This window comes from Triturus cristatus, chromosome 8 (assembly GCF_964204655.1).
Source record: "Triturus cristatus chromosome 8, aTriCri1.1, whole genome shotgun sequence".
Lineage (NCBI taxonomy): Eukaryota > Metazoa > Chordata > Amphibia > Caudata > Salamandridae > Triturus > Triturus cristatus.
Genome location: NC_140591.1, coordinates 163,797,066 through 163,819,245, shown reverse-complemented (window position 1 = coordinate 163,819,245; position 22,180 = coordinate 163,797,066). Strand labels below are relative to the sequence as shown.

The 22,180-nt window shown below is 48.7% G+C and overlaps 1 protein-coding gene across 2 annotated transcripts in view; it reads right to left on the bottom strand.

The window, feature by feature from the left end:
* The window catches only part of DSCAM (DS cell adhesion molecule), a 1,046,690-nt gene that overhangs the window by 566,014 nt on the left and 458,496 nt on the right, over positions 1 to 22,180 (bottom strand). For both annotated transcript variants that reach the window (XM_085621230.1, XM_085621231.1), the window contains exons 4-5: positions 18,453 to 18,599; positions 5,575 to 5,853 (exon numbers count right to left, since the gene is read on the bottom strand). In XM_085621230.1, the coding sequence (XP_085477356.1) occupies positions 5,575 to 5,853; positions 18,453 to 18,599 (426 nt within the window). The remainder of the gene's footprint in view (positions 1 to 5,574; positions 5,854 to 18,452; positions 18,600 to 22,180) is intronic.

Below are 22,180 nucleotides of genomic sequence, written 5' to 3'. Positions count from 1 at the left end.
TTAGCGATAGTTGCCGGGGTCATCTGTGGCGATGTTTTTTGCGTTACAACAAACAATTGATGGACGGAATGCTGACAATGCAGACATTCTCCCCCAGTCAAGAGATCTGGGTTAAATCCATCGTTCTTTTGCCCACTACACCACCCCAGTTTAGACATGGCCATATGCAAATCAGTCTTGACCCTGTGCCTCATGGGAACAGTCCAGCCCGAACTGCCAAGCCATGTCTTCCCTGGACCGGAATCAAGCATCCTAGGACCGGTTTCTGGCTATCAGCCGTCATCAGCCAGGATAGCTTGACTCCAGTGGCGTAGTGAGCACGGGTCCCACGTCTGGGAATACCCATCCCACTTAGGGCGAAAAGCGTTACAACAAACAATTGATGGACGGAATGCTGACAATGCAGACATTCTCCCCCAGTCAAGAGATCTGGGTTAAATCCATCGTTCTTTGGCCCACTACACCACCCCAGTTTAGACATGGCCATATGCAAATCAGTCTTGACCCTGTGCCTCATGGGAACAGTCCAGCCCGAACTGCCAAGCCATGTCTTCCCTGGACCGGAATCAAGCATCCTAGGACCGGTTTCTGGCTATCAGCCGTCATCAGCCAGGATAGCTTGACTCCAGTGGCGTAGTGAGCACGGGTCCCACGTCTGGGAATACCCATCCCACTTAGGGCGAAAAGCGTTACAACAAACAAATGATGGACGGAATGCTGACAATGCAGACATTCTCCCCAGTCAAGAGATCTGGGTTAAATCCATCGTTCTTTTGCCCACTACACCACCCCAGTTTAGACATGGCCATATGCAAATCAGTCTTGACCCTGTGCCTCATGGGAACAGTCCAGCCCGAACTGCCAAGCCATGTCTTCCCTGGACCGGAATCAAGCATCCTAGGACCGGTTTCTGGCTATCAGCCGTCATCAGCCAGGATAGCTTGACTCCAGAGGCGTAGTGAGCACGGGTCCCACGTCTGGGAATACCCATCCCACTTAGGGCGAAAAGCGTTACAACAAACACCATCAATTGTTTGTTGTAACGCTTTTCGCCCTAAGTGGGATGGGTATTCCCAGACGTGGGACCCGTGCTCACTACGCCACTGGAGTCAAGCTATCCTGGCTGATGACGGCTGATAGCCAGAAACCGGTCCTAGGATGCTTGATTCCGGTCCAGGGAAGACATGGCTTGGCAGTTCGGGCTGGACTGTTCCCATGAGGCACAGGGTCAAGACTGATTTGCATATGGCCATGTCTAAACTGGGGTGGTGTAGTGGGCAAAAGAATGATGGATTTAACCCAGATCTCTTGACTGGGGGAGAATGTCTGCATTGTCAGCATTCCGTCCATCACTTGTTTGTTGTAACGCTTTTTGCCCTAAGTGGGATGGGTATTCCCAGACGTGGGACCCGTGCTCACTACGCCACTGGAGTCAAGCTATCCTGGCTAATGACGGCTGATAGCCAGAAACCGGTCCTAGGATACTTGATTCCGGTCCAGGGAAGACATGGCTTGGCAGTTTGGGCTGGACTGTTCCCATGAGGCACAGGGTCAAGACTGATTTGCATATGGCCATGTCTAAACTGGGGTGGTGTAGTGGGCAAAAGAATGATGGATTTAACCCAGATCTCTTGACTGGGGGAGAATGTCTGCATTGTCAGCATTCCGTCCATCAATTGTTTGTTGTAACGCTTTTCGCCCTAAGTGGGATGGGTATTCCCAGACGTGGGACCCGTGCTCACTACGCCACTGGAGTCAAGCTATCCTGGCTGATGACGGCTGATAGCCAGAAACCGGTCCTAGGATGCTTGATTCCGGTCCAGGGAAGACATGGCTTGGCAGTTCGGGCTGGACTGTTCCCATGAGGCACAGGGTCAAGACTGATTTGCATATGGCCATGTCTAAACTGGGGTGGTGTAGTGGGCAAAAGAATGATGGATTTAACCCAGATCTCTTGACTGGGGGAGAATGTCTGCATTGTCAGCATTCCGTCCATCAATTGTTTGTTGTAACGCTTTTCGCCCTAAGTGGGATGGGTATTCCCAGACGTGGGACCCGTGCTCACTACACCACTGGAGTCAAGCTATCCTGGCTGATGACGGCTGATAGCCAGAAACCGGTCCTAGGATGCTTGATTCCGGTCCAGGGAAGACATGGCTTGGCAGTTCGGGCTGGACTGTTCCCATGAGGCACAGGGTCAAGACTGATTTGCATATGGCCATGTCTAAACTGGGGTGGTGTAGTGGGCAAAAGAATGATGGATTTAACCCAGATCTCTTGACTGGGGGAGAATGTCTGCATTGTCAGCATTCCGTCCATCAATTGTTTGTTGTAACGCTTTTCGCCCTAAGTGGGATGGGTATTCCCAGACGTGGGACCCGTGCTCACTACGCCACTGGAGTCAAGCTATCCTGGCTGATGACGGCTGATAGCCAGAAACCGGTCCTAGGATGCTTGATTCCGGTCCAGGGAAGACATGGCTTGGCAGTTCGGGCTGGACTGTTCCCATGAGGCACAGGGTCAAGACTGATTTGCATATGGCCATGTCTAAACTGGGGTGGTGTAGTGGGCAAAAGAATGATGGATTTAACCCAGATCTCTTGACTGGGGGAGAATGTCTGCATTGTCAGCATTCCGTCCATCAATTGTTTGTTGTAACGCTTTTCGCCCTAAGTGGGATGGGTATTCCTAGACGTGGGACCCGTGCTCACTACGCCACTGGAGTCAAGCTATCCTGGCTGATGACGGCTGATAGCCAGAAACCGGTCCTAGGATGCTAGATTCCGGTCCAGGGAAGACATGGCTTGGCAGTTCGGGCTGGACTGTTCCCATGAGGCACAGGGTCAAGACTGATTTGCATATGGCCATGTCTAAACTGGGGTGGTGCAGTGGGCAAAAGAATGATGGATTTAACCCAGATCTCTTGACTGGGGGAGAATGTCTGCATTGTCAGCATTCCGTCCATCAATTGTTTGTTGTAACGCTTTTCGCCCTAAGTGGGATGGGTATTCCCAGACGTGGGACCCGTGCTCACTACGCCACTGGAGTCAAGCTATCCTGGCTGATGATGGCTGATAGCCAGAAACCGGTCCTAGGATGCTTCATTCCGGTCCAGGGAAGACATGGCTTGGCAGTTCGGGCTGGACTGTTCCCATGAGGCACAGGGTCAAGACTGATTTGCATATGGCCATGTCTAAACTGGGGTGGTGTAGTGGGCAAAAGAATGATGGATTTAACTCAGATCTCTTGACTGGGGGAGAATGTCTGCATTGTCAGCATTCCGTCCATCAATTGTTTGTTGTAACGCTTTTCGCCCTAAGTGGGATGGGTATTCCCAGACGTGGGACCCGTGCTCACTACGCCACTGGAGTCAAGCTATCCTGGCTGATGACGGCTGATAGCCAGAAACCGGTCCTAGGATGCTTGATTCCGGTCCAGGGAAGACATGGCTTGGCAGTTCGGGCTGGACTGTTCCCATGAGGCACAGGGTCAAGACTGATTTGCATATGGCCATGTCTAAACTGGGGTGGTGTAGTGGGCAAAAGAATGATGGATTTAACCCAGATCTCTTGACTGGGGGAGAATGTCTGCATTGTCAGCATTCCGTCCATCAATTGTTTGTTGTAACGATGTTTTTTGCGGCTGCTATCACAGGTAAACTGGTGCTATGGGCTGTTAGCACCAGCTTGTGAATGAGGCGATGAATTTATCGCGACTTTGGCTGCGTTAAAGTGCCGTTAACTCGGCAATAGCTCCTTGAGAATATGGCCCTACATTGGAGCCCTAACACAACTACCTTAACTATAGTAAAGACTTAGAAAGAGGGTTTGGGTTAAACATTTCCTCCTGTGGGTGTATCCCAATCTGGAGACTAGAAGTACATCATGGGCACAGAGTGTTGGATGCCAAACACAATCATAACCTGCACTCACTGTTAACTCTAAACACCTCATACAATTGGCCTTTCCTCCATGCACTCAATTACTCACAAGAACCACAGGAGTTGTTCGCCAATTACTGAAAACCTGCAAACCATCATGCAGCTCATTGGCTTTCACAAATTCCCAGAAACACTTTGAAACATATCATGGCCAGCATGGAAAAAACCAAATGAAACATAACACATTTATTGTGCATGCCACAGGAGTATCCTCTAGCTCTAGAATGCCCACATGCTGCAAAGATATCCTACAACCTTTCCTACCAATATTTTAACACAGGGATATTCAGAGTAGAACACTGGAGTTTCAAGATGGCAAGATCTGTACTACTGACTGTGAAATGTTTTCCATTTAGATTAATTTGAGTGAAATGTATTTTAGTAGGGTATCCTGAGAACCCTATTGGTGTATGCTGGACACCACTGCTTTAAATGGGATATTATGTACATTTTTGTAAAAAGACACAGCCTCATAATGACTCCTTGGACTATTTTAATCCAGAAGACACATAAATCCATATCTGGTCATACCACACATACCACCTCTGTGGTATCCTTGCACAAATTCCTAGTTCTCGACAATAATGGGGGTGGAATCTGCTGCCATCTCAAATGTAGAAGCGCTTTACATGTATGCAACTCATGATTTAGTGTATTTGCTCAGCACACACAGTTCTATCAGTTCCATAACAATTACTACAGACACTTCCACACCTTCCTTAGACTGCTCTACCTCTTACTGATCTACATCAGGTTTATCCAGTTCTATGCTTTCTTATTTCTTTACAACTTGATGTGGCACCTTGTCATCTGGAGCTTTGGCATGGGGCAGCTCAATGACAATCATAGATCTATGGGCTCTGCCTGAGTTAGCAGAACTCACGTCTGTCATGACACACTCTCACATCATGGGCAGGTGGAGTGCTGATTGGCAGACACTGTGCAGTGGACAAGGAGTGACTTTGTGGATGAAAGGGTAATTGCGTGACTGTGGCTAACTTTGCAAAGCAGGCTTCCTCACTGCCTCTTCTTACCTTCCAGCTAGCCAGGAGGTTATAACCATCCTTGTTGGTCATTGTAAAGTCGTGGGCCCTAGGCCCACATATTTTGGAAATAAAGACACTGACACAATGTTTGTGGTAACTGGAACTGGCCACGAGTGTGTGCCCAGGCCTCTTTTATTGGCATGGTCACCTGACTGATGACGCCTGTGTTGGATGGGTGTGGGGTGGTGTAAGGACCACCCCTCGTGGGAGTGGCTGGTAAAACACTAGACTGTGTCCAGCAGGACACAACAGTCATAAGAGTCTCCTGGATAAGAGTCTGCAAGAGACATCAGAAGAAAGAATTAAAAGTTACTTGAGCAATTGCAAGAACACAATCCCTCACACAAGTGCATAAATCAGGGACATCTTTGGCGGTGCATGGTAGCCTATCAGAAGAACAATATAAATTTTGAGCCAGTAGTCTGAAATCCTTTTCTAAACCAACTAAGTGCAACATCTGCCATGCAGAACTTGGAGATCCCAAAAAGCTCTTGCCCTAAAAAAACAGAAAGCTCGCTATCATCAGGGAGCGGGGACAATTTGTGATTCCTGATGTATGCAACCCATTGAAGAACATGTTATACTTACGTTTCACATATAGCGTCCCAATGACTTCTGCGTTCCCATAGCTGTTCCACACCTCACAGACGTAGTTGCCAGAGTCGGACGGCCGCGTGTTCTCAACCAGCAGACCGGTGACCGTCTGCTGGAACCTGCTGTCTGGCTCCAGGGTAACCCCATTCTTTAGCCAGCGGTACTTTGGTATTGGGTGCCCGGATGCTTTGCACGGTAGCTCCACCCGCTGTCCTGCCATGGCTTTGCGATGTTCAAACCCATCAAGGATTGCAGGGCCTGAGTTTGTGGACTCTACAAAGCAAGCATGTCATATGTGTTACTATCTTCTTATTGTACTATTACTATTAGTTACAACGCACCTATCTAAGACACGCTTATCATCCTGGGTTAGCAACTATAAAATTGTTATGTTGCAATGTCATTGTGCAATCAACATTGCAAAATGAATTCACATTTCATATTTGAATTTTTTGAGTGAGGTGTTATATCATCTCCTAATTGGTTATAAATTGAAGCAACCACAGCACCAAGCAGTATGATGTGTATACGTTTGACTCGCATTAAAGATACAGGGCCTTATGTACAAAACCATTTTAGGTTGCACACCTCACTACAGGCAAAATCATAGGGTTTGCAACAGCAAAATGTTGTTTTTTTGTTATGTGCAAAACTACATTGAATCCATTCTGCAGGTCACAGACTTTTTACAACTTTTAAGCAATTCCTGTTTCATCTAACTTAAACATAAAGATTGTGATGGGCTATTCATGTCGAATGGTTTTAAGTACACACTCTTTTTGTTGTCTGTAAAACACTAAGGGGCATATGTATCAACATCTCCATTTGCGATTCTCAAATAGCGATTTTTTGAGAATCGCTATTTGAGAATTGCAAAACGGGATGTATCTAAAAATTCGCACAAATTTTGCGAATTCTTAAAATTCCTTAATTGCGATTAGCAAATTGAGAAATCGCAATTAAGGAATACCTTCCCATTCATTCCTATGGGCCAGGAGGCCCATAGCAATGAATGGGCAGTCCTTCTCAATTTGCGAATTGCTATTTGCTAATCGCAAATTGAGAATATTTTCAAAGGTGCAAGGGTGTCATGATGACACCCTGATGCACCCCTGAAATCAGCATGTGTGCACATATGGCGCACATACATGCCCGAAGGGCATGTATGTGCGCCACATGACACTTTGAAATATGCAAAAAAGTGCATATTTCAAGGAAATCGCAAATTACCACCAACTTGAAGATGGTGGTAATTTGCGATTTCTTAAGGAGAAATCGCACAACTTGGGTGCGTGTTACATTGCATTTAAGAAATCGCAATTTGCGATTTCTTAAATGCTTACGCAAACTTAAGAAATCGCATAATTAGCGATTCCTTAAGATTGCGAGGCTGAAATGCCTCATACATCTCATTTTCCGATTTTGTATTCGCAAACGCTGTTTTTTTGCGATTCGGAGCGTTTGCGAATACAAAATCGTTTGATACATATGCCCCCTTGTTGTTTGTTGACACTGATGTTGCTGCGAATATGTATAACTAGCTCTTGTAGTACTTATGGCTTGCACCTAACCTCAGGCATAAATCAGGCTCGGGGACTCCTGTTTAATCCTGGAATTCAATAGTAAACCAGGAGTATTTTAAGTGTGCGTCACAGCAAACAATTTGTGTACCGGGCCTTAACAGTTTAAATTTTCTTCCCCCTGAGACGTTCCAAATTGAGTGCAAGGTAGGAAAGAGAAAATATTAGTTGTTACCCATTTCGAAATGGCCTGGTTTTATTTGAGATGGTGTTCATTCAATATCTCTGCTCCTTTAGCTACCGGCATCTTCGTCATTAATGTATCCTAAACCTGGCAGAAGTGAGGTGGTAGTAGCTTAGGCTATGAAGTGTCCATGGCCGGACTGACTACCGGGCGTTTTGGAATTCTGCCGAGCAGGGGGCTGATTTCACTGCGATGGGGGCTGATTTCGTTCATGGAGACCTGCGTGTACTTAGAAATAATTAAAGCAAAACAAATTTCGTTCAGTACACGCAGGTCCCCATCAACGAAATCAGCCCCCAGCTCAGCAGCATTCCAAAACGCCCGGTAGTCAGTCCGGCCCTGGAAGTGTCTCCACTATAGCCTTAGAGCCTGCAGTAGCAGGGTCTACCAACCAATAAAGGTCCGCTCCAGCGTTAAAGGCCCAAGCTGAAGGTGAGAGCCTTCAACAAGGGAGCGGGCCTTTAAGGTAAAGCCCGTTACGTATGGCTCTGAGGCTATTAGAAACTCTCCCCCCCCTCCAGCGGGCAGATTGTTTTAATTTGTAAAACAAAGGCCTCACAGAGCCGGAGGGGGTTGAAATCCCCTCGTGCTTCGTGAGGCCTTTGTTAAACATTGGAATGTTGATGCTCCGGGCTTCCACCAGCCATTAGAAGTCCAGAGCACTCCATTGTTTTCAATGGAGCACTCAACATTCCAATACTCTAATGCAGAGCACACCATGTTACATTGAGATCTGAACTGCAGTCAGGACTGAAGAAAGGAACCAGGAGTGTTAATGTCAGTGAGTTATGGTCTGTATGGCTATGGTCCAGAAGATATTGACCACATGGTTTTAAGCGATGCTGGGTCCCTTCTTTACGGGTTGGGTAGAAACGTGCTTGCACTGGTGTTAAATGGTAGCGGCAGTTTCAGTCGATAACCTTCCAAGTATTTGCCCGGCGATAATCGCCTCTCATACCACTCGATAATTTACCAATAAAAGAGGCAGGCGCCGGAGACTGGAAGGCAGGAAACAAGGTTTTATTCCGTCGGAGCAGAACACATCAGATCAGACAGCAAGGTATCGTCACGAGGTGCTCTAACCGCATCTCTGAGACCTGGTCTCTTATACACTGGTTTATTGCTTTATTACACATAGTACATTCTTGAGATTCTTTTGAAGTACGGGGGAATATCCCCTGGAGCCCCGGTTCAGATCCGATCCCACACATAGATACAGTAGAAGTTCCCACCCTTCCCGCAGTGGGAGATGGCTATCGCGCAGCAGGGAATTCCGCTAATTCCCGGGGTGTGTGCAACTGGCCGGGTCTCAGGGGGTAGGAGCTTTGATCTACTGTAATCCCTTTGATGTGGGGTGTTTCCCTTACAGTAGGGGCAGTAAACTGCATCCGCAGGGCTAGGTGATGGCCTGGGACCAGTTCAGACAATGGGGCGCAGAGGAAGGGGGTTATCAAAGGAGAGGCATGACCATGTATGGGTTGTCGGTTGGAAGTGGTTCCGTAGCAGGGTCGCGCAGAAGGAGAGGGTTTATGGCCTGTATGAGAGAGCGGGGGTGGCCAGCGCGCGGGGGATGCTCGCAGCGCCAAGGGGACCGCGCTGACGATTGACAATGAGTGGGGAGAGAGTGGGGTGTCTAAAATGGCGGCCGCGCATTCGCTGTGCGTGACGCTGGGGAGAGGCAAGATGGCGCAGATGATGTTCAGTTTGCACGCTAAATTTCCACAGTCCTCCCTTTTAACATATCTCGCCAGCTTGCCTAGTTTGGATCTATCCCCATAATACCCCGTACCTCCACCTCGTTCAGAGCTTTCATCCGCTCGGTTTCAAAGTCCAAAGTCTTAGGGCAGGTGCAGTTCATAAAAAGCGAACATAAAGGTGGCAGACACTGAATCCCCAAGCAACATCCACATAGTATCACAATTGGTATCAGGATAAATGAAAACAGCCTCCATCCCCAACCTTTAATAGTGTCCCAAAACCAACTCCCCAGCGACCATTCTTCTTGTTCTTGATGGACCTCTGTGGACAGTCTGTGGAGGTGTTCAATTGCTTTGTAGACTGAGGGTGAGTTGTCCGGTACATAGGTACAACAGCTGGACCCAATGATGCGGCATGCTCCTCCACGATCTGCTAGAACCACGTCTAGAACAAGGCGGTTCTGGAGAGCCACCAGGCGGACGGCCTGAAGCTCAGCGGTGTTGTTGGCGAGGGCGCCAGCTGTAATGTTCATTGCCGTTTCGACTGCCTGGGTTAAGTGGCGGATGGCACGGCTGTTTGCCATTGGACCCCAGAGAGGAACAAGGCCTTTGACTGCGTCCATGAACTGTGCTCCGGTGGAGTCGGCCTGAACAATGTCTTTGGCCCGTTTCTGTCGGTGTTGGTTTGCTGGAGCCACATACGTCGGAGGAAGGACAAAGGCGATGTAGCAGGTGCCTCCCCAACCTTTCGGAAGCCAGGTGTAGGCCTTAGTACCGCAGATGAAGTACATATTCGGGGAGGCAACAAAGGAGGGTGGGTCAACTGAGTCCAATGTTCGGGTGATGAGGCAGGAGCTGTGGCCCACCAGCTGTGCCCCCAGGCCTTCGAGGCATACAGACCCAGTGATGTTGATGACGGACAGGGCCACTGTTAGGGTGGCGGCCGTTCGTTTCCGGAGGTAAGAGAAGGTGGGTCTGGCTGGATTGTTGAACACTTGCATTTCAACTCGTTCTTTGGCAGGGATGTCCATGTGAAAGGAAGTGTTCGATCTCAGAGGGCAGAAGAGGGCAGAAGTTCTTCCAGTTTTGTTCAGCCAGAACCCATGGTAGAAGTGTGACATGGTTCTGCCGGAAGTGGCATTGTCCTTGTAGCTTTCTTGCAGGAGGATTAGCCAGGCGAGGCAGGAGCCATGGACAGAAAAAGGTGAAGGGATAAAAGGGATAGAGTGTCCAGTGGCATGTGGTAGCAGTCCACAGATCCAGCAATTAGTGGCGTTGGTAGCAAGATTGTGTTGGTGGAGCAACTGTACAAAGGAGTTATTCCAGAACTCCTTACGCCTTTCTCGGAGTTGGGGTGAAAGCGAGATCAGATGATGTTCTTTCGTGGTGGTAGGTTGAACGGTGGCCAGTAATGTCTTATGAGCGGGTGTGCTCTCCTCCATGATCCAGAAGGCGACCATGAGGAGAAGGCAGAAGAGAAGGGTAATGAAAAGTGCAATAGTCTTTAAGCTGTGCATTCGGTCAGTCTTTGGGTTTCTGTAGTGGATCTTCGGACGTCCGGTTGCTTCCATCATCTTCATGTTGGGCGCTTCCATCACCTTCAAGAGACTCGGTAGCGGGCAGAACCACAGACTTTGTTTGGTTTCTCTCCTGGTGGCCTTTGGGGTGACTAGGCTACCGCTTTGAGATTTTCACTTAGCTTGTGGTCTGCTTAGCCGAAGTTCTCTCCTTTCGCCGCAAGTTATACCCTTCTTTGGATGGCACAGTGGGATCAGGATATCTTACTAACTCGAGTGTCTCTGTATCTGGGCAGCGGCTCAGGGATGGTCGATCTTTGTCCAGGAGTTCTTCTTGGGCGGTGATGCTGTCCGTGGTTGTCAGGGTCGGTGATACCTTCTTGCAGTGGTGTGCATGCAGCCAATTGCGTTTCCCCTCCACTCGAAGAGCTGTTCGGGTGGTGATCAGGACTTGCAGGGGACCCGTCCACCGGGGCTCCAGACTCTTGGTGCGTTGGAAGTTACGCACTAAGACAAAGTCGCCGGGTTGGATGTCGTGTCCCGGGCCCCTGGAAACATCGGGAATGGCGTGCAGCACCTGCTGATGGATAACAGACAATGTCTTAGTTAGGTTATACAAATAGTCAGACATGAGGACGTCCGGGACGTCGTGGATGGACGATGGTTTTGGTGCAGTCCAAAGGTTCATGGGCCGCCCGAAGACGACCTCGTAGGGGGTTAAGTGGTGTTTGGTGGGGGTGGAACGCATTGATAGCAATGCTAGCGGGAGAGCGTCTGGCCATCTTAGCCCTGTGGTGGCGACTATTTTTGCTATCTTAAGCTTCAATGTGGCATTGTGTCGCTCAACCAAGCCTGCAGATTGGGGATGGAAGACCGCGTGGAACTTCTGTTTTACACCCAACCCTTTTAAGATGAGTTGGATAACTTCGGCTACGAAGTGGGGGCCATTGTCGCTCCACAAAATTCGACAAAGGCCGTATCGGGGGAAGAATTCCTTCAGTAGTACTTTTGCAGTAGTCATAGCGGTGTTGTCGTGGGTTGGGTAGGCTTCCACCCACTTGCTGAAGGCACACACAACGACGAGCACATACTTTAAACCTCGGCACCTTTCTAGCTGGACGTAGTCCATTTGTAGGACTTCAAAAGGGAGATTGGGGACCCCAAACCCTCCCCGGGGTACAGCAGTTCCTTTCCCAGGGTTGTGTTGGAGGCATACTAGGCATTGTTGGACCAGTCGTTTGGCTGAGTCGGGTATTCTGTCGTTGTGCCAGACTTTGGAGATGAGTTCGATCATGGGGGCAGACCCTATGTGTGCGGGGGAGTGTGCCATGGTCAGCATGGGGATCAAGTATGAGTCGGGTAGCAACCATTTGTTCGAGTCTTTAGTTCGCCAACAACCGTCATCGTCCTTCAATCCTACCCGGGCCCATTCAGTTAATTCGTGTGGTGTGCTGGCTAATTGGATATCCCTAATCGTTTCCCTAGCATCCTTCCAATTCTCAGTTTGTGACCTGGTCACGTACATGCGGGTCGTGGACCTATTCTCGGCTGTGGTTCGGGCAGTAATGTCAGCTAGTGCATTTCCCTGTCCTACAATGTCTGTCACCTTCTTGTGTGCCTGGCATTTGATCACAGCCAGCCGTGTGGGGAGGAGGACTGCTTCGGTCAGGGCAGAGACTAGATCTCCATGCAGGATGGGTGTGCCATGCGAGGTCAAGAATCCCCTCTCTTTCCATAAGAGCCCAAAGTGGTGAACTACCCCGAAGGCATACTGACTGTCTGTGTAAATGTTTGCGGTTGTCCCTGCTGCCAGGATGCAGGCTCGTGTGAGGGCAATTAGTTCAGCCGCCTGTGCGGATCGCTGGGTGATGCGGGCTGTCTCAACAACGGTTCGGGCCGTGGTGACTGCATAGGCAGCTGAGGTGGTGCCATCGGGGAGCTTGATACATGAGCCATCCACCCACAGTTCTCCGTCAGGGTTCGGGAAGGCAGTATCCCGGAGGTCAACCCTACTCTTGGTCTGTTCGTCGGTGAGGGTCACACAGTCATGTATAGGGGACGCATTGGGGTCAGTGTCAGGGAGAGGTAGTAGAGTGGCTGGATTCAGAGTGGTGCATCGTTTCAATGTGATGTGGGGTGCAAGCAGAGTCAGTTCGTACCCAGTCAGTCGTGCGCTAGTCAGGTGTTGAGTTTTGGTTTGGTTCAGGAGGGTATCAACAGCATGGGGCACCAATACAGTGAGGGGGTTCGAGAGCACGATCCCCTCACTTTGTCGGATAGAGACAGCAGCGGCGGCTACTGCTCGAAGGCAGGCGGGCAAGGCTCTGGCTACGGGGTCGAGAGTGGCAGAGAAGTAGGCACAAGGGCGTTGTTTAGGGCCTATGGACTGGGTTAGGACAGACAATGCGCATCCCTCCCTTTCGTGGGTGTAAAGGGAGAAAGGTTTAGTGTAGTCTGGGGTTCCTAGGACTGGGGCTGAGCAGAGGGCGTCTCGTAATTCCTTGAAGGAGGATTGGCATTCGGGTGTCCAGGGGAGGGGGAAGGGGGTATCTTTAGCCAGTAGGGAAAGCAGAGGTTTTACGATAAGACTGAAATTTGGCAACCACTGACGACAAAAGGAGGTGAGGCCCACTAGGGACCGCACTTGCTTCTGAGTTTTGGGAACAGGGGTTTCTAGGATGGTTTGAATTCGGTCAGGGGTAAGTTTCCTCCCATCTTTGGATAGTAGGTGGCCTAGATACGTTACTTGGGGCTGGCAGAATTGCAATTTCTTTCTGGAGACCTTGTGACCGTTCTCCGCAAGGAAGCGAAGGAGGTGAATGGTGGCCGTGACGGCAAGAGGGGTGGTGTCGGCCGCCAAAAGAATGTCATCGACGTACTGTATCAATGCCACTCCATCGGGTAGTTGGACTGCATCTAGTTGCCTCTTGAGGGCTTGGCTGTAAATACTGGGACTCTCAGTATAGCCTTGGGGTGCCCTACAGAATCTGTACGAACGGGCTTTTAAGGTGAAGCCGAACAGGTAGCGGCTGTCTGGGTGGATGGGGATGGAAAAGAATGCGTTCTTGAGGTCAATAACAGTAAAGATGGTGGCGGTGGATGGAATCAGGGTGAGGATGGTGGTGATGTCTGAGACTACGGGGTACTGGGGTATGACTACTTTGTTAACCTCTCGCAAGTCAACAATGAAACGGTAGGCTTTCTCATCCCCCTCGCCTTGCTTCTTTACAATGGGTAGGATAGGGCTGTTGCAAACATTACTCACTACTTCTTCTACCACTCCTGCCTCGACCAGGGACTCGATGATTTCCACCAATGCCTTCTCGCCTTCGGGGGATATCCGATACTGAGGAAGCTTTGGGAGCACTGCGTCCGGTCGGACGGTTATGTGTACCGGGTCGATCACCATGCGCCCTACATCTGAGTCGGTTTTAGCCCATAGATGTGAAGGTAATGTGTCGAGTAGGGACATATCAGCATCGGTTATAGAGAGCATACGCCGAGTGTGACAGGGTCTGAACAGATCTGGGTTATCGTGTAGGATGACTCGAACTCCGTCTGGGGAGCATCTGATAGTGGCTCGAAAATGTTTTAGCAAATCAAGTCCCATAATAGCATCGGGGGTGTTGGAGGAGAGCAGAAAGGTCGTGTCAGTGGTGTTATCTTCCAAGTCAAAGGGGATTGGTGCTGATAAGGGGTTAGTGGAGGGCATTCCGTCAAAGCCTATTGAGGTTACGTGTGAGCCAGACAAGGGTGCCCTAGGAATCAGTCGTTTAGATAACGCACTACGTGTCGCCCCAGTATCTACCAGGAATGGAGATTTTGTGCCCAAGACCTTAGCGGTGACGTAAGGGCCTTGCTGGTCAACACGGAGTTCGACTGGATCCCTCCCTTGCCCCTGGCGGTCCTATGCGAAGTCATGAGTGCTTTCATAGTCGGACTGCTGACACTGGTTTTGTCGGGGGCGATCAAAGGTGTTTGGTCTGCCTGGCCTGTCGTTGATGGTGTTGTTCGTGTGCCCTCGTCCCTGTTCTCTATTTCTGGGGTCATATGCTGCGTCTCTGGGGCCCCTATTCTTGTTCATTTCCAAAAGGACCGGGCACTGGGATTTCCAGTGTCCGAACCCTCTACAGAACGCACATTGATTTCCATCTAAGTCCCTCCGTCCGTTGTAGGGTGTAGGTGCATGGTCTCTAGGGGGTTGCTTTCTAGGGGCGGTTGGTTGGTAGTTCTCCTTCGGGGGTTCCCTTCCTATTGTCACCCCTTGCAATTGTGCTATCATCACCCTCTCCTTTAATTCCTTTTTCTTCTTCTCTGACGCCCTATCGTTCTCGTTTTTCTGGTTTTCGTAGTATTGGGCCATCTGGAGAATGGCTGCGGGTTTGGAGGCTGCCCAACTACTCTCGCTGGTCTGTAGTTTCTGGGAAACTTCTGGCGACAGACCCTTTACATAATTCTGGACGAAGAGGTGGTGTCCGGTTGCGGTGGTCATGTCTTGGCCACTGTAGTCGGAAAACACAGTCTCGAATCGGGAGAAGTATTCAGACACGTCTTCCTGGGGTTTCTGGCGGCAAGCCGTCACTATCGACCAGTCTACCTTTCTTTCAGGGATTAGAGTCTTCAGCTTTTGTACAATCTTATCTGGGAGCTCTAGGATGGCTTTCGGGGGTTTCTGTCCTGGTTCTCGCTGTTTATCTATGGTATCGAGTTGTACCCAGGTATATCCGAACGGCTCAGCGTGGTCAACTTTCCGGATTTGTTTCCACACATCAGCCGGCAGACATAGCCCAAAGAACAAGTCGATATCTGCTAACGTCATTATCGTTGAGCCTAAGGCTGTACCTAATTCAGTGTAGAAGGCAGTCGGGTTCTTTCTCAAGTCGGGTAGGGTCTTTCTAAAGGTCAAAATATCTTGCCGGTCCCACGGCTGGTAGACCCAGTTATATACAACCCTTCCCTTCGCATCTTGGTGGTTGATGTCGTCGTGTGTTCCCTGACCCCGTGGGGGGACCCAGTAGGGGGCAGCTTCTTTAATGGGCATCATGGCATCGGCCCTTCCTCCCTTGGGTTTAGTTGCTATGGGGGTTTCTGTTTCGGTTGTTTGTCCATGTTCTTTAAGATGTCGGTAGACCTCGAGTGTACGAGTGAAGAGGTTCGCTACATCGCCCTCTCTTTCTTCCCCGATGTCTATCTTTCTATATAGGGCCGCTAAGCCTTCGGGACCTTTATCGTGGTACCTATCCTCATATGCATTCAGGGCGTGATAACAGAGCCGTACGACAAAGTGTCGTCTGCGGTTGTCGGCATACGATTTATACACATCCGTTATATACTCCTCACTTTCTTTTCGCTTCACCAGCGTCCCTACTATCCTATCGATTCCTGCTCGTTCATCCTTGGTTAATCGATTCATTCTGGTGGAATCGTTCTTTCTCATCTCATGGTCATCTAGCGTTATAGCCGACGTTGGGTTCAGTACAAGAGGCTCAGCCGGCGCGGAGGCCGTGAGGGCCGAGGCCCCTGTACTGCCTTCGTTCGTGTTCGGGGGTTGTGGGTGTTGCACTACTGGTTGGGAGGGTGCATACGGAGGGGGCATGTAAATGGTCGGGGGACCTAACAGTAATTCGTCATTCGTTTGCTGCTTGGAGGACAACACAGGGTAGAGCAAAGAAGGGGTCCTAGCAGCGTACTGGTCTGAGGTTTCGGGCTCCTGTCTTAGTTTAGTTTCCCTTCTCTCCTTTATGTCTTCTTCTAACTTTTTAGCGGCAAGGTGAGCTGCCTTTCGTAATTCCTTTTCTGCTTTTACTTCTTCCCTCTTTTTCCGTTGCGTCGCTTCTTTGCGCCACATGCCAATACTGTCAAGCATGGTAGGCGTTGTCTTATTGCTACGCAGAGCTACTTCTAGCGCTTCTATCTTATGGTCGTCGAAGGATCCCATCAGTGGCCACTGACTTTCGGGCTCCTTCTTGGTATATTTATGCCACAGCTTGCTATAAGCCACAGCGACTAGTCCATATTTAGTGAACATGTCCTTATTAGGGGTGCCTTCCAGTGGAGCCGGGTGGTTCACCTCTAATAAGCGGTCCGGGCAGAACCAACTACCAATCAGTGGGGAGAAGATAGGCATGACGGGTTTCAACGGGGACAAAAGTCAGCACTACCTATCTTTTCACTGCTTGCAAAGACTAGACAGAATATCTCTATTCCTCGTTATTTGTAAGCAGAGAATACCTCCAAAGAACCAATATCGAACAACTAGTGTTCGGACAATCAATCAATCAATCAATGGGGAGATAAAGATAGGCACGACGGGTTTCAATGGGGACAAAAGTCTGCGTTACCTACCCTTCACTATTTGCAAAGACTAGACAGAATATTCCTATTCTACGTTATTTGCAAACAGAGAATATCTCAAAAAGCACTATTCTTCAAAACAATCAATGTTCGGACAATCAATCAATGGGGAGATAAAGATAGGCACGACGGGTTTCAATGGGGACAAAAGTCTGCGTTACCTACCCTTCACTATCTGCAAAGGGAGAGAGAGAGAGTATTTCTACTCCTCCCCGTTTGTAGACAGCGAATATCTCAAAAAGAACAATCAATGAGCAATACTAGTATTCAAACAATCAATCAATTATTTCGCACTTTTGTCGTGTTTCACGACCTTACCCGGACCGCATGGACAGTTTCTCGTCTTCCGCCTCCAGCGCCCGATCGTCCTCTATTCTCCGTATTTGCCGCGGCACTCCTGATGGTTCCCAGTCAGGACCGTAGATCACTCGAGAGAGGTCTGCTCGGAACCAGTGAAGTTCGGATGATCGGCTGCCAGACGAGGGTCTATTGGGCAGGAGCTCTCCCGATCGTTGCAGTCGTTCACTCTGTCGTCGGGACCTCTCCCACTGGATCCACGTGTCGCTGATGGGCCCCACGTTTGGGACGCCAATTGTTAAATGGTAGCGGCAGTTTCAGTCGATAACCTTCCAAGTATTTGCCCGGCGATAATCGCCTCTCATACCACTCGATAATTTACCAATAAAAGAGGCAGGCGCCGGAGACTGGAAGGCAGGAAACAAGGTTTTATTCCGTCGGAGCAGAACACATCAGATCAGACAGCAAGGTATCGTCACGAGGTGCTCTAACCGCATCTCTGAGACCTGGTCTCTTATACACTGGTTTATTGCTTTATTACACATAGTACATTCTTGAGATTCTTTTGAAGTACGGGGGAATATCCCCTGGAGCCCCGGTTCAGATCCGATCCCACACATAGATACAGTAGAAGTTCCCACCCTTCCCGCAGTGGGAGATGGCTATCGCGCAGCAGGGAATTCCGCTAATTCCCGGGGTGTGTGCAACTGGCCGGGTCTCAGGGGGTAGGAGCTTTGATCTACTGTAATCCCTTTGATGTGGGGTGTTTCCCTTACAGTAGGGGCAGTAAACTGCATCCGCAGGGCTAGGTGATGGCCTGGGACCAGTTCAGACAATGGGGCGCAGAGGAAGGGGGTTATCAAAGGAGAGGCATGACCATGTATGGGTTGTCGGTTGGAAGTGGTTCCGTAGCAGGGTCGCGCAGAAGGAGAGGGTTTATGGCCTGTATGAGAGAGCGGGGGTGGCCAGCGCGCGGGGGATGCTCGCAGCGCCAAGGGGACCGCGCTGACGATTGACAATGAGTGGGGAGAGAGTGGGGTGTCTAAAATGGCGGCCGCGCATTCGCTGTGCGTGACGCTGGGGAGAGGCAAGATGGCGCAGATGATGTTCAGTTTGCACGCTAAATTTCCACACTGGTCTTTGGTGAAAGGAGGCTACTTTCCCAACATTGCCTGTGAGTTCATAATGCATAGAGTCCTACATCTGGTCATTGAAAATCCAGTCAAAAAACAGAGGTACTAACCTGATACAAAAAGTCGAGCGCTGTTGCTCTGTCGCGTTTCTCCAGTGTATCTGTGCTGTGTGTTACATCGATAGTTATTCAACCCATCTTCATTCTGTACATCTAAAATATACAAGGCTCCAGTGGATGTGATGAGAAATCTAGATCCTGTAACGAAAGACAAAATCACTGTGTTTAATTACATGATGACATATACTTGTTATGTTAAGTTCAAATGCAATGCAGATTGTCAGTTCATCAGCTCTTGTAGATAGCCTTGCACAGGAGCAATCATTTACATTTTTAGCTATAGTCAGCATGACAGAGATGCCAGATTTAAATCTGCCACTTTGCTTCACGTGCACCAGAGGTTTAGGAACCCAAGTAACATTAAGGCCTATGCTGGTACATTTAATTAGTTTTTTTCACAGTCAGAATTGTTTCCAGATACCTTTAACTACCTGCACATGATTTTAAGAATCAAAAATAAAATGTAAACAATTAGAGCCCCATTATGTGTCGCGTACAAATCCCATCGGGATCATGATATGTCTGGGCGAAACTTCAGGGAGAAAGGAGGGATTACAGGTGGAATCTGGAGTGATATTACCCTCATTTCTGAGAGTACTCTCAGGGTACTGCTTGTAGCCAGCGGCAATCTCCCTTTCGCCCAGCCCCCCAGACTAAAAGATAACCGCAGTTTGGGTAGTTATGGGTGGGTGCAAAACCAGGTCCGATCCCGGGGCGTTATCCGTAAGGCCCTTCAAGTTTCTAGACAGAAACTATATATGTGCAAGACCGTTCAAAACAGTTCTATGAGGTCAGTCAATTTTAATGAGTCACCTATAGAATCTCTACACCATTAAAGAACAACTTTTTCCATTCAGCTTATGTAATTTTCGTTGTTCATCTATGTCTGGGTTTCTCTCACAAAACCTTTTTTGCAGAAAAGTTTTCCTGGCAAAAAAATTAATTTGCAGCTTTTTCCACCAAAACCAGTGAAAAATTCAAAGGGATTTGCTTATTCTCTCGATGTTTTCATCCATACAAGCAAATGCTTGGTCACAATCTTTAAAAAAAAATTAGAAAACCTCTCAAATATTACAAGATTTATGAAGATTTTCACGCGAATTTATGAAGCATATTGAACCATAGCCCTGCAATTTCACACACTCATCACTGATTTATGATTGACAGCTATTAAGGATGACAGTTTAGTTTTTATGTATGTGGCTCAGATCATTCCCTTTCAAAATGAAAAAAAAATAAGATATGAACAGCCAAAATACCTATGTCTCACATTGATTGGAATTTTTCTTAACATAGAGGTTATTCATAAATTCATTAGGCCTAAAGATACTATTATATCTAATAAATTCAACATTATACTACATTTAGTTTTACATATTTTCATCCATGTATTACCATATTGGCAAATCAGAACTGTCCATCTTTGCATTGTGCATCCCTTGACAATGACTACAAATTGGTCAAGTCCTGACCCAAATCATGGTGCACTCACAGCCCCGGTCTACACCTGTGTGCAGGTGTGCACGGGCAGACCAGGGCTGTGCGTCCATCCACCAAACTACAGTGTCTGCAGAAGCGTGTGCTAACTCAGAAATACCGCGGGTTAAACCAGGTGCTGCAAATAGAGCAGCACAAAGCAAGGTGCCGACGAAGCTTGGACAGCCACCATGTTTGTATGTACGTATGTGGGTATTTCTATGGTGCAGGCCTAGCAAACGGTAACGCAACATTGTTCAGGGTCATCAGCCAAGGATAGGATCCACGATCAGTGCGTAATAGAGGAGAGGGGGATTATGGTGGTCAGGAGACAGTTACTGAGGTCACCAGCTATCAGAACGTGCCCATGCTGAGTGGACCGTGGGCCCTGCAGTTTGCCCCTGGTTACTACACAATGAATGGCTACAAGCAAGAAGAGATGCTAGGGTGAGCAGGTCTCATTTATAGACCATACTGACTCATGCCCGAAATCTTGAGGGCAGGACTTAGGGGGGTTTTATAGGACCCCCACCTCATGGTTCCAGACATTGTGTGCATGTTCTTTTGTCTGTGCAAATCAAAATGGTATGTTTGGCCTGATCATTTGAGACGAGAAGCCTGAGCAGAGCAGCATACACCAATAGACGCCTAACCTTCCACCAACCGACCAGACACCTCCGCTCTTCATCCCTCTCCCTCGCAGACACCCCACGGATCCGCCGAACCAACAGTGGAGGACGCTCCTTCTCGCACCTGCCAGCCAAATGTACAACCTACCCCTGCTCCTCAGGGCCGCACCATTGCTCCAGTGATTCAGGAAAGAATTCAAGACCTGGCTGTTTGAATGTTATTTATGCAATGGGTTGGTGAAATTGCGTTCCATCTAAGGATGGCGGCAGGGAAGGCATGGCTGGGAAGGCACAGCCGCTTCTCACTCCCCGAGGTTTATGCACTACATAAAGTTCATAATACTCAGTGGAGCTCTATGATGAGCACCTGCACAAGGACATGGACTCAGCTGGTACCAATAGTGACATATATAGCTGCTCTCTTTCAGAAATTATGAATGGAGGTCACACGCCCAAAATGTAAATTAATTAGGCCATTTAGTGAATTATGTCCCAATAGGTTTTACAACCCAAACAGACATCATCAAACAAAGGGAGCCTTATTATTTATGATTGTTGATGACGTAAAATTGGGCAAGATGACTTTTTTTCTTTTCACTTAAAACTGGGATACAGAGGCCAACTGTACTGTTAAGTATCACTTCAAATACGTCAAGTATCCAGTTCATGTAAAACATGTAACTTGTGGCAGATGACAGAAGCACGTGGGAAAGTGTGATCAACAACTGCCGCCATTTTCTACGGGGAGGCGGTTTGACTGAGTGACAGGCTGTCATCTGCGACTGCGTAAGTGGCCGCGTCAGAGCGCTTCAAAAAGTGTTTAGAAATGCAGCGGCATGTGGAGCGACGCACATTTATTTATTGGCCTGCTGATCTCTGGGAGGCTTCTGTTCTCCAGGCACATTTAATGTAATCACGCACACTTTCTGCTGCAAATCTAATTCGTTTGACTCTCCTGCTTAACATGCTAAATAGGGATTCTGTGCGCACAGCCTCTTCAGAGAAAGAGGCGGAAGTCTGCCTTTGTTTCCTGAAATAGCCGTCTGCCAGGGAGCTGGTGAAATGTGGCCACCTCTGCTCCCTTTTCAAAGGTACAGGCGCTTTCATCTTGTGTGATTTCTTTTAAAGCTGAGCGCTTGTTTGTTTCAGATTGCATGAAAAGAACAGGATAGTCGGCGCTGAGAAACGAGGCCCTTAATTCAAGCAGGTACGGCAGGTAGACATGGGCAATGCCAGTGTGTGTGTGTGTGCGTGGGTGCGCGCGCGTGTGCGTGCGTGCATGTGCACGCCTGTGTGTGTGTGTGTGTGTGTGTGTGTGTGTGCGCCAGTGTGTGTGTGCGTGCCCAGTGTGTATGTTTGAGTGAGCAATAATCGGGATTTATACCACATTACGCTGGAGTAAATATAAATATATTTTGCGCCCGCGTAATGCGACGGGAATCCGATCATGGGTTTCGCGTAAATCACATATATATATATTTCTTTTCTTCCAAGTATGCTTATGAAATAATTTTTGCTGGTTTGTGCAGACAATGTCTTACCGAAGCAGTGACAGTAGATGCGTACATTAGCCGCTTGTGCTGTGCTAGCCACATTCACTGCATGACTTTAGAA